General features: G+C 32.4%; 1 protein-coding gene across 1 annotated transcript; it reads left to right on the top strand.

The window, feature by feature from the left end:
* The first annotated feature begins 2,269 nt into the window (after positions 1-2,269).
* LOC143072543 (toll-like receptor 2 type-2) lies at positions 2,270-5,210 on the top strand. Its single transcript, XM_076247533.1, has one exon. The coding sequence runs from the start codon at positions 2,431-2,433 to the stop codon at positions 5,038-5,040; it is 2,610 nt and encodes an 869-aa protein (XP_076103648.1). The 5' UTR covers positions 2,270-2,430; the 3' UTR covers positions 5,041-5,210.
* Positions 5,211-13,290: the final 8,080 nt, after the last annotated feature.

Genomic DNA, 13,290 nt, shown 5'->3' with positions numbered 1-13,290 from the left:
AAAATAACATTCATATTTTTTTCTTTCCCCCCTATGTGTTGTGGTTATTGTACCTTTGACTATGGGTTGATTCTTTAAAAAAAATCATAAAAAATCCACTTTTCGTCACTATTAATTTTTCCATAGCATTATCATGTGTCATAATAAAATTATATCTCGGTGAGAAATTTAAAACTATCAGTTTTTATAAAAATTAAACAACTTGGGTTATCTCGCTTGGAAATGTCCAATATTCTTGAACATGGCTACAAAAACAAATGCCAACATACATCAAACGAACAATTTGCTAACAGCTGCTATATTCCTGACTTTGTAAGAAAAAATGGTGGTAACAGTTAACCGGATTAAATTATTGTAACACTTTTTTGCTGCATTTGTTTTTTGTGTTTTGATTACGAAAAGTTATGAATTGGGTACAAACACTTCAAATAATTCAAATGTCGAAGCGACATATAAACTGACGGTTAACTGCCACATGGGAAGCAGTATCTGCTTATCGTCCGGGGCACTGAAATTACCTCTCGTTTTAGTGAAGTCGTGTTGCTCAGTCTTTAGTTTTCTATGTTGTGTTTAGTTACTATTGTTTGTCTGTACGTTTTTTTTTTCCTTCTTTTTAGCAATGTCGTAATCAGTTTATTTTCGACTAGTAAGTTTGAATGTCTCTTTGGTATCTGTCCTCTCTCTTCTGCATATATCCAACGGAGTCTGGTATTATGCCGTTATTAGATGCTGGTAAACTCCAAAATAAAGGATTTCTTAATAAGAATTTGCTTCTTCTCCTCTATTGTTGGTATTATTATATTGCGTGCACAGAGTGACAGATTAAATCGTTATCAAAATGTTCTCTTATGCCACTCTTATTTGATTCATAATTCTTCTTCGAATTTGTTCGACTTTTCCCTTAACACTCTTTGAATTAAGTACTTTGAACTTGTTTGGCTTTATAAATATTTTGATATGAGCGTCACTGATGAGTCTTATGTAGACGACACGCGCGTCTGGCGTACTAAATTATAATTCTGGTACCTTTGATAAAATTATTGCTCCATTTAAATAAAATCGATATTTTAATTTTGAAATATTTTTGCTTGCGCCCATAATCACAGAGAATATTTTTTTGGTGTAAAAATCATTTCTTTCTTTGGAAAACAGAAACTTGATAGAATAACATTTGAAATACAGCTTCAGTTCCGTTAAAAAATTCATGAATTTTATAGAAATGCATATTTTTAGCAATTTCCATATCTTTCTCTGCCTGTTGGATTCGAAACACTTATGTTGTTTTATGTAATTCCATACAGCTAAAGAGGGACACAGAAATGACAAAAAAAAATGCGTTTAAGTAAATTGAATTTGTTAATAAAATGAATCATCTTTAATAAACATATGTTCCCTCCAAGCTGGGAGATTTAATCTTGACAGACAGAACACTAAACCATATTTCTTAACGGAGACTTAGATGAAAATGGTAAAATTTTGGTATAATATACTTCTGAACAGAAAGTGAAATGATAGTCGTAATACAAAAATCATCCGTATTAAACTATAATCCTGGTACCTTTGATAACTATTATGATCTGTTAATTAACTCAAAGTTTGCTGCTTAAATGTGGCGTACTGAGATATATGAAAAACAAATCTGTGATTCAATTGTTGCAACATTCAAAGACATACTTTTTCCCTGACCTTTGAGTGAAAAAAAACTATTGTGCTTTTGAAACCTAGACGTTTTAACGATATAATTTTGAATTGGATATCTCCACATGAAATGATGTTTTAGGTTAAGATTGTCTCGTACAATGGACTGTAATAAGTACTCTGATTACAGGAATAAGACAGATGGTTTTTAGTCGTACCGTTGGTAAATAATATTTGCTTTTGTCAATGATATGGACTCCTCCTGTTTGAATTTCCTTTGAAGTTCGGTTATACTTATTTTAAGCTTACATGACTTGTAGTATGACGATGTACTTTTAAATGAAATCAATCAATAGAACAACTACTCTTTGAATACAAATAAGTTACGAATTATAAAGAAAACTCGTACACATTTATTAAGATGATTTTTTTTCTACACAAAATTAAAAAAAACTAATCTTCAATAATTACTTTTAGAAAGCTCGATATAGAATACAATGTCAAAACGACGTGTGTATTGATTCGAAGATAAACGTAGTGTATTCACATCAAATATAATTATTTCCTTATTTAATTTTTTTTAAATAGGGTATTTTTTAGTTTTCTAATTTCTCAGTGCCTGAACAGGAAGTAGGTATTTTTCAATACAAACATCAAATTCATATTCATATAAACATCGCATTTAATAATATATTCACAAAAACCTGAGATGGAAATTCCAGTGAATGAGGAACAACATTTGTATTTTATTATCACATCAAGTTGCACCTGGAAGTACCTAATATTTGAACCATGTCTATGTTTGTTTTACTTTTGTTTTACCTGTTATTGCTTTGGGAGATTAGTGTATGTAAATCGAAGTGTGAAATAAACAAATGCTCGGCAAACTGTGAAGGGAAGAATATAACACATGTTCCGAAAGGATTGCCAAGAACAATTGAAAGACTGAACTTGCGCAAAAACAACATTATCGAAATAGAACCTAATGCTTTCGCACGTTACCAATTACTTCAGTATATAAGTTTACATGGAAACCAGCTCACAACGATACAATGCAGTTCATTCAATGGATTAACAAGACTTACAACACTCGATTTAAGCAATAACCAGTTAGATATTTCAGAACGTATCGGTGACGTATTTAATAATTTGAAATCATTACATAACCTTGACATTAGCCAAACTTTCGGAAGTTTAAATAAGTATTATCCGCTTTTAGGTAGACTTATTAACTTGCAATTTCTTGCTATGGATCTTGTTCGTAATTCTGATTTCCAAAAAGCAGGCATGCCAAATTTGATTAATCTAGAAAAACTAGTATTCGACCATTGCTTTGTAAATTTTTTGGAAAATATAACGTTTACATATTTGTCTAGAAATATTAAAGAAATCCATTTTAGAAACTGCCACCATATCATAAGCGCAGAGGCAGGAGTTTTTATGCCATTGAAAAAGCTCAAGACACTACGTATTCACAAATCTACGATGTCGCTTTCAGATGCATTAAAGATTCTACATCCCTTTGAAAATAAGGAAATGGAAACAATTGAGTTCATACGTGTGAATTCTGGTTATCGTCAGCCAAAACTATTTGCTTCTCCGAAGGCTGTTGTAATAACTTCTGAAATGATGAGATACTTACAAAAGATATGTGTGTCCAATCTGATTTTAGCTGAGTGTGGAATTGTAGACTTTAAACCTAAATCTCTATTATACTTTAATAGACCAGAATGTCTCAAAAAAGTTGTGTTGTCTGGAAACAGATTTCCAATGTTGAATAAATACCAAGAAGTCCTACCACTCACTTACAGATTGGTAAATTTAACTTTATTTGATTATTCGTATAATCCTTTGTCCTATGATGGAGAAATCCAGTATATTCACAATGATCAACCTTTTATAGACATAAACAGTGGGTTCAACTTCTGTGACCAAGTTTCATTGTACAATGGCGACAAAAACGCATTAGAAAAAAGTGAGCATACATCAACCAAATATATCGATCGAAGATATAACACTGCAACTCAAGAATATATTGACAACATGCAGGGTGCACAATTTCGTTTAACATTACCCGAAAACTTGCACACATTAAGACTGTCACATTTCCTAAGAAAAGAAGATTTTCAAGGGACATTTTTAATTCTGAAGGCTCCAAATTTACAGTATCTTGACATTAGCTACTTTAATGCTGATTGGTTTCCAATGATAGAATTTGATGGGCCAAATAAGCTGCGGTTTATTAACTTTTCTGGCACAAAATCATCATCTTTTTTATTACCAAAATCGATTCCAACACTGGTAAATACAACAAATGTTAAAATGGAAAATGCTAAACTAGGTCGCTTGTTTCAAAAAAATCCAAACGCCTTAAACTTTATCCCGTCAGTTGAGGTATTGGACATTTCAAATAATAATATTTGGTTTCTACCGGAAAATGTCTTTGTGAACAACAGTGAAATACAAAACCTCAGCATATCATATAATTTGCTTTATGACATACCAAAGGCTGTTTTATCTCTACCGAAATTACAGTTGCTTGATATTCGTAACAATTTCATTCAATCTATTAATGAAACCGTGCGCAAATGGCTTGAACAACAAAACCTAAAGAGTAGGAATACATTTAAACTTTTTCTTAAAGGAAACCGTTTGAGATGCATGTGTGATACTCTTGAGTTTGTCAAATGGATCACTAAAACTAATGTAAGTTTGGATGAACCAAAAGGAGATTACCTGTGCACGTTAAAAGATGGAACAGTTATGACTATTTCAGAAGTGATGCAGAAATATCATGATCTCTTTATAGACTGCAACAGTGGGCACTGGCTTCGGATAGGAATCGCTCTACTTGTTTCTTTTGTTGTGTTAACAATACCCGTTGCTCTTGTGGTAAATTTCAGATGGCAACTTGCTTATTGGATTTATAGAAGGTTTAGATTAGTTATCGAGGAGAGAATGAAGTTAAAATCTAAATATGACATATACATATCATATGGGGACCAAAGCTTACACTGGACAATAAATACTTTAATACATAAACTTGAAAATTCGTGGAAGATGATCACATGCTTAGACGACCGGGACATTCTTGGTGGCGAAATTTGTTCTGATGCTATTGCAGAATCCATAAGTAATAGCAGGAATGTAATTTTTGTTATAGATGATTCATTTCAAGACCGTATATGGGGGAAGTTTGAAATACAAAGAGCAAAATACGAAAAATATGCCGGAAATCTGCAGCACATTATTATAATAAAAAAGCACAATATTACAGTGCAAGACTTTCCTTCAGAACTTCGACAGATTTGGGATGATGTTATATTCATAGAATGGTGGGACAATGACGATAGCGTTGGATGGGACAGGCTGAGAATTGCCCTTTTCCAAAAGGTGCTGTGAGTTTTTTGTTACACCGTTGTTCCAAATGATAGTTTTGTAATACACTCAGTGTGCATTATATTTTGACAGAAACGGATATGCTTTTCATTACGTTTTGTCTTTTCCTTCGCGTAAAAGCCTGACTCAGAGAAAGCTTATCATTTGTACATTAAATCACGTGCTTTGACCACTCTTTGTGTTTATTTTCTTGTCCAAAGTCTCTAAGCAAAATCTGCAGAAGGAATAATCTTTTTCGCACATGACACGATATCTCACAATGAAAATCTAACCATCCATTTATATATTTCAGGAAAGTCATAGAAACAAGATTGTAAAAGACACTTTAGTCCTATGCACAACAAACGAATAAAGTTTCTACATTTTAACAGCATTGCGCATTTATGCATATATTAACAAAGCAATACGTTTAAACCCCAAGACTTACATTAAAATACACGAAGCTACAATAATATGTTGAATAGACAGAGAACAAGTGTTTATTGTGTATCAAAAAAGTTGTGAAAATTCTCAAATCATGTTTTCAATATGATCTTCAGAAATTCAAATTAAACGGATATAACATATGAAACAATTTGAAAGTATTTAAACCAAGAGATGCATACGGGTACGATCAAAACCATCAAATATGATTGTCTTGTGGCCGCTGCAAACATAAATATGGTTCAATTACATAAGTTAATTGCAGTCAATAGAAAAACGCATCCATTATTTCCTGTATAATTAAATAATGGCTCCAAAGTTCACAGACTTTGTTCACTAAAACTGAAGTAAACGCATCAAACATAAGAGGAGAACTACGACACAACACACAGAGAAACGAACTATAATATAACAATGGCAATTTTCCTGACTTGGTACAGGACATTTTAAGAAAAAAAATGGTGGGTTGAATCTGGTTTTGTGGCATACCAAACCTCCCACTTTTATGGCAATGATAAATATAACATTAAAATGACAACATTACATAAAAAAAAATACGCCAGACGTGCATTTCGTCCACACAAACCAGTGACGCTCAGATTCAAAAAGTTCGAAAGCCAAAACAAATACAAAGTTGAAAAGCACTGAGGACCAAAAGTTCAAAAAAGTTGTGACCAATACGGCTAGGGTTTTCTGCCTGGGATACGAACATCCTTATTATTAAAAATAATTCATACTTTTGCAAACAGTAAATTTTATAAAATGACTATATAATAGATATACATGATAAACCGATATGATGACTGACTACAGAATAAAAACGGATACATTACATAAAACAACATAAACCAGCACATAAAATTGCACAGCCGAGTTAGCCAAAGCTATCAACAAACAAAGTGACGTCTCATTTGAATTTCTAAAAAGATTTCCCCAAAATAGGATAGAATTAGGATAGAATTCAAAATTAGATTTGTAAGGCTGATATAACATTTATTAACAACAATGAAAATTACAATAATAATTAATATCAAATTGTAAAGAAAAAAAGTAATTAGATATAACATCAAATAACAAAATAAACGTAAGAGCAGATGTTGACATACATAGACAGGACATCAACAAAGAAGAGAATGAAATCAAAATCATTCAGAGGTCAATCACAGACAAGTTAACCAATTACACTACTATTACTCTAAATGCGCATTTCAACAATTAATGTCTTTTCTGTGATGCTCGTGGTCACACTATTTGTAAAACTGTCAGATACGTCAAAAGGATCCTAAATTACCGCTAAACCCAGACAAGGAATCAGAGCTAAGCGTGAGGGGAATAAAGCCCTCAATTCCTTATTTTCTATCGATCCCTTTAGTTTCATCAACAACCAATTGGAATAAAACAATTCCCGTATTTTCATGCCAGTAGCAAAGTACTGAGCTACTTGGCTGGTTATACCCTCTTGGGCTTACAGTACACACAACACAACATAAAAAACTTAAGACTGAGCAACACACCCCACCAAAAACCAGAAGGGTAAGCAGATCCTGCTCTACATGTGGCATCCGTCGTACATGCAAATCGTTAAACGATTGTAGTTATAACAATTGTAGATGTGTTTAGATAGTTACAAATGAACAAACAAACAAATATTGAAGAGAAAATTCAATGTTACACCTGTGTTAAATATATATAGTCATTTTATAAAATTTACTGTTTGCAAAACTATGTATTATTCTTGATAATAATGATGTTTTTGTCCCAGGCGGATAACCCTGGCCTCACAACTTTTTGGAACTTTTGGTCCTCGGCAATCTTGAACTTTGTAGTTGTTATGGTTTTCAAACTTTTTACATCTGAACATAGTTTTGTGTGGACGTAGCGCGCGTCTGGCGTATAAAAATATGTTTTAACCTGTTACCTTTTGATGGCTATTATTCGTTTGTTTCTCTGTCCTATATTTTCTCCTAATTATCTGTTTATTTATTGTAACCCTGTCGTGTAATGTTGTCATTTTAATGTTATAATCAACACTGCCATTAAAGCGGGAGGTTTGACATGCCACAAAACCAGGTTCAACCCACCATTTTTTTCATAAAATGCCCTGTACCAAGTCAGGAAAATGGTCATTGTTACATCATTGTTCGTTTCTGTGTATGTTACATTTCGGTGTTGTGTCTCTGTTGTGTCGTAGTTCTCTTATACTTGATACGTTTCCCTCAGTTTTAGATTGTAACCCGGATTTGTTTTTTCTCTATCGATTTATGAATTTTGAACAGCTGTATACTACTGTTGCTTTTATTTAAAGAAAGTAAAATGCACAGAAGGTAAAGATAGACATTCCGTTTGTTTTGAATCTTGTGACATATAAAGCCTCAACCATGTTTTCGCATGTTCATGAAAATTTGGCATTACATCTTTTGTAACCAAAAAAAGATCGTTTACTATAACAACAGATGAAATAATGAACTAATTTAAAAAAAAAAATAATAATTAGTAGAAAATAACCATGATTGTTTTTATTCATATCATATAGAATAGTAGGGTATTATGCTGAGAAATTGGAGTATTTCTGTTTAATTTATGGCAAACCCATCAATTCGAACCAAACAAGAATTTCTGAAAACATCTGTTTTTTTCTAATATTTCTCTCTCTGGTGTTTTCATTTTGTTAAAGTTTACATGTTATTGTAAACTATATAAGTTAGTACACATAAAAATGGTTCAGTCTTTAAACAACAAATAACTTTTTGAAGGAATAAGGACGTAACATTAGTTTACCGATGTTTAATATGTTCAAATCATGATAAAAGAAGCATCCTGAGAGTAGTGCATGGCGAAACATAGTCCACTGCCCTTTAAAAATTCGTTATACTGGAACAAAACAGGGACGAAAGATACCAGAGGGATAGTCAAACTCATTGGTTGAAAATAAATTGACAACGCCATGGCTAAAAATAAAAAAGACAGACAGACAAATAATAGTACAGAAGACTCAAGTTGTACATAGAAAACTAAAGACTAAGCAACACGAACCCCACCAAAAACTGGGGGTGATCTCATGTGCTCCGGAAGGGTAAGCAAATACTGATCCATAGGTGGCACCCGTCGTGTTGCTTATGTTATTACATGTTATTACATGTCACATTCGTGAAAAGGGAAGAGTATTGTAGTAACGACATGCACTCTGTGAAACAGTTATTCCATAACGGTCAACCACCAAAATGCTATACGCGATCCATAATATGTAATGGTGAAAACTAAATATATAACAAATATCAAGTTAATATCTTCAAGCATGATGAAACGGTTTGGAAAACTCTTTTCGTTTGCGCGAATTTTCCAATTCCGAGGACCATAACTGTGCACAAATACATTAAACCGGAACAAAATTCGTACTTGTTCTGTAATTAGTTAACATAAAACTGCTTGCCAATTATCAAATCAATAGATATAAGAATATTTGGTATGAGTGCAAACATAACAACTTTCCATCCAAGTCACAATTTGTAAAAAGCATGATAAAAAAGGGTGGAAAACTAATTATTTGGATGACCAAGGACCATAAATCTGGACGAAGTCATCAGAACGGAACAAATTTATAACTTGATCTGTAGCTTCTCATGGTGAAAATATATACCAAATATCAAATCAATATCTTCAAGCAAGAAGAAAAAAGTGTGGATAACTGATTTACTAGACTGACGGATGGACAGACATCTACAGACAGACCGAGTTCAAACTTAAAGTCGCTTCGAATTCGTCGGTAGGTAACTAAAAAGTTTAGTTCAAAACGGACCGAGACAATTTACATCGACGGCAAGTATCACTTACCATGAAAATTCCCATCCACACAAAATGTCACAATAGGCACTGGCATATATACAGTGAAGTATAAATGATCTAGTAATACATGATACATAATTAATTATAGACATGCATAGTTAATACAGTACGTACATACACAAAAGAACGACACAAGACATACAACAGTTTAAACAAACTCAGTTATTACATAAACAGGAGGTACAAAGCATACATGCCGATAGAATAACATTAAGTCAAGAAGGCATTTAACTAAACGAAACAAAATATCACTGAAAATAAGCAATACTCCAGAAGTAGAATAAAATAAGGCAATTTACAAGCGAGCAAATGAAATGTTTATAGATATGATTTTAAGTATATACTTGTATAAATAAAAGAATGTTCATTATCTACAGCAAACACAGAACATGCTTTACCACTCCAACTCACGAGCATGGACTTAAATTGATTGAAATTCTGTGTGGCTCAAGAACAAATTATCAGTCAACCAATGGTATCAGTCTAACTATTGAGGTGTCCATTTCAGTCGATATCTTCGTAATAGTGCTAGAGCAGTCTGTTTTCTTGCCTTAAAACACCCCTGCTTATAAATTACGTCTAATGTGTACATGCACTCGCATTACATATAAAATAAACTTATGCTAGGATTGAAATTTAGTATTTACGCCAGACTACAAAAGACTCACCAGTGACGTTCGAATGAAACAAAAAATAAAAAAGGCCAAATAAAGTACGAAGTTGAAGAGCATAGGACCAAAAATTTCTAAAAGTTTTGCCAAATACAGCTAAGGTAATATATTGCTGTAGTAGAAAAGCCTTAGTTTTTTCAAATATTCAAAGTTTTGTAAATAGTTAATTAATGATAATGAACATATCAATGATCATTCATGTCAACACAGAAGTGCTGACAACTGGGAAAGTGATAATTAACCTCATAGCCTGGATCCACTGGTTGTTTATAAAATCCTCAAAGATACCAGGATTAAATTTAGTATTGCGACATACACGCGTTTCGTCTACATAAACTGTTATCACAGAGATATGTCTCGCCTTTTTTTGTAATTTTGATTATGCAAATGTTGAAATCAAAATAGCAATACGTTAACATCTTACACAAGTTATGCAAATATTCAGTCAATGAACCATGACTGAGTTAAATGGCTAAACAATTTCCATGTAAATAAGATGTGCGAATGATAATACAACTGCATACCAAATACCTTTGACTTATTATAAGTCGTTCCCCAACCTAAATACAAACATTAACTTGTAAACTATGTAAAAGTTTTAAAGTCAATGAACCATGAAGAGGGAGTGGGGCTATATAATCTCCATGGAAACAATACTTGCAAATGCCAATAAATTTGCATACCAAATATCATTGACTAAACATTAGCAGTTCATCTTAAACTGCTCTAATCATAAACTAATACATGTAAACTAAGATAAGTTTCAAAGTCCGATTAGACTGTGACTAAGGGGCGAGGCCAAATATTCCCCATGGAAATGAGATGTGTCAATGCTTATACAACTGAATACCAATTAACATTGGCCTACCACTAATGGTTTCTTTTGAACTGACCTAATCACAATCTAATACATGAAAAAATGTCAAAGTCAATAGACCATGACAAAGGGGGCTGAGCCAAATTATCTCCATGGAAATGAGATATACCATGCAATGCTTATACAACTGCATACCAAATATGATTGACCTACCACTTGTGGTTCCCCATAAACTGACCTAATCACAAACTAATGCATGTGAAATAAGCAAAATTTTCGAAGTCAATAGACCATGACTGAGGGGCAGGGCCAAATTGAGATGTGCCAATGCTTATACAACTGCATACCAAATATGATTAACCTACCACTTGTGGTTCACCATTAACTAGACCTAATCACAAACTTATACATTGTTGACGCCGTTGACGCCGTCACCGCCGTTGCCGACGCCGGAAACAGAATACCTATGACTCCATCAAGGCGAGACAAAAAAACTCATCAGTGATGCTCGAATCAATTGACCTGTAGAAATCCCATATGAAGAGACAATGGTTATTAAACTGATGTAAAATGAAAGTTGACAATTGGATAGCCGAAAATGACACAAAAAGTCATGTGTCGTAGAATTCTAGCTTGAAGTCGTCCATCAATGTCAATATCAAGAAAAAGATCCAAACACAGAACTCCTAGCTTTGATATCATAGATGTCAAGTTAACAGTGAGAACTCATTAAATATTGGTTTTTGAGTTACAGAAAATCAACGATATTATTGCAAGTTGAATTGGTATTTCAATCGTTCCGTGTAAGGAATTTTGTGTATCCAGTATACAGAAGGTATTCTACCACTCTCTTTTATAATTAATACCAAAGGAGAAAAGAATAAATTTGTGATTTTCTAAAATCTCTTTCTTGATGTAGGTGTTTAGATGGGATTCAAATTTTTCTTACTCTGCCTAAATCCCTAATAAAAATCGAAGCTTAAACATTGTATCAATCAAAATTTACCGAAACTAGAGCAGTATGATATCTGTTCTTTTGTTCACCATTCTACACATCTCGATGTGACGATTTCCTGTATTCATAAATATCTTGTTCTTGACAAATTTTTGCGCTTGCAGGGGTTACAAACTACTTCTATGATGGAAACAAATTCAACTGAGATATGTGATCAATCTGAACACAAATATTCTACACTTGCAAATATTTTGTCAATTTTCGTTGATAATAAAATAGTGTGTTACATTTTTACTTGGACACATTATTAGAGTAAATAAACAGAAAAGGTGAAAATTAGCCAGATTTTTCAAGAGAAATCCATACTTTGAACAGCTAATTACTATTGTGAGTCTCCCTTGATATATTTGAGGATGAAGGAATAGACAGTTGAGACAAGAAACTCCATCGTACAGATAATTCTGTTTAACTTTGGTGCAAAGTTACTGCAAACAGTCCCTAAACTTAATGTAGATGTTACATCATGAGGGATTTGGCTTTTCTTTTTTTGTCCTTTTCAGACATAAGAATATTTATACAATTTTAGGATTTTAGAATTCCTGATGAAGGTTAATTCAGAAAAGCAACTATATTATTAAGTGTCATTCTTATCATACAACAGACATAGCGCTAAATTGTTGTCACTACTCATAATGGTCTTTTGGGTTAGGTCAGGTAATATAATAATTAGTATACAGAATTTTTCAGAAAAAAAATCAAAATATCGTACTGTAAAATTGACAATGGAAATGGGGAATGTGTCATAGAAACAACACCGATCAAAGAGCAGAATATAGCCAAGGACCACCAATGTGTCTCCAACACAGCCAGAAAAAATATATATCAAACTGAAGCTAAGTAAAAGATGAGGTAAATTTTAATTATAAGTGATATGGTTTTAATATTACATTTATATTCATATAAGATATTACAAATAAACGTTTTTTCAAACAGACTTCTTCCTGCTATTCTTTTGTTTCAAAATATCTAATTTCAAAATATCTATAAACATCTACATAAGAATACAAAGCCAGAAAACAGACAGGATATCTGACTGTTCAATAAAAAATAAATATTATAATAATTAAAAATTATCTAATTCAACCAATAAAAGTCGCTTCTTACACAGATCTGTCCTTAGTTTTAATTATATAACAAAGCTTTGCCAAAGTGTATGAAGGCAGTACATAAATAATAAAGAAAACAAACTTATAACCAGTAATATAACAATTTTTATGCAAATTTTACTCCATTAAAATTGGGCCTCTTATAAAACATAGTCATCTACTATTTAGTAGTATTAATCTGTTAACATTACACCTACTGATCTTGAGAGTAAATGGAAGACTTCCTTTTAACAACTACAAAAATTAAAAAAATATATCTAGATATACTGTAATAACAACATTATAATAAAACAGAAAACAGCAAAATATTGGAAAGTATGGTAAAACTGAGATTGTCATTCTTCCAAATAATTTGATCATTTGTTACATAGATTTCAT

Source organism: Mytilus galloprovincialis, chromosome 1 (assembly GCF_965363235.1).
Source record: "Mytilus galloprovincialis chromosome 1, xbMytGall1.hap1.1, whole genome shotgun sequence".
Lineage (NCBI taxonomy): Eukaryota > Metazoa > Mollusca > Bivalvia > Mytilida > Mytilidae > Mytilus > Mytilus galloprovincialis.
This window is presented reverse-complemented; position numbering and strand designations above follow the sequence as displayed.

Bases quoted from the DNA above. Each gene is read 5' to 3' on its own strand.
- LOC143072543 (XM_076247533.1), top strand. From the start codon at position 2,431: ATGTCTATGTTTGTTTTACTTTTGTTTTACCTGTTATTGCTTTGGGAG.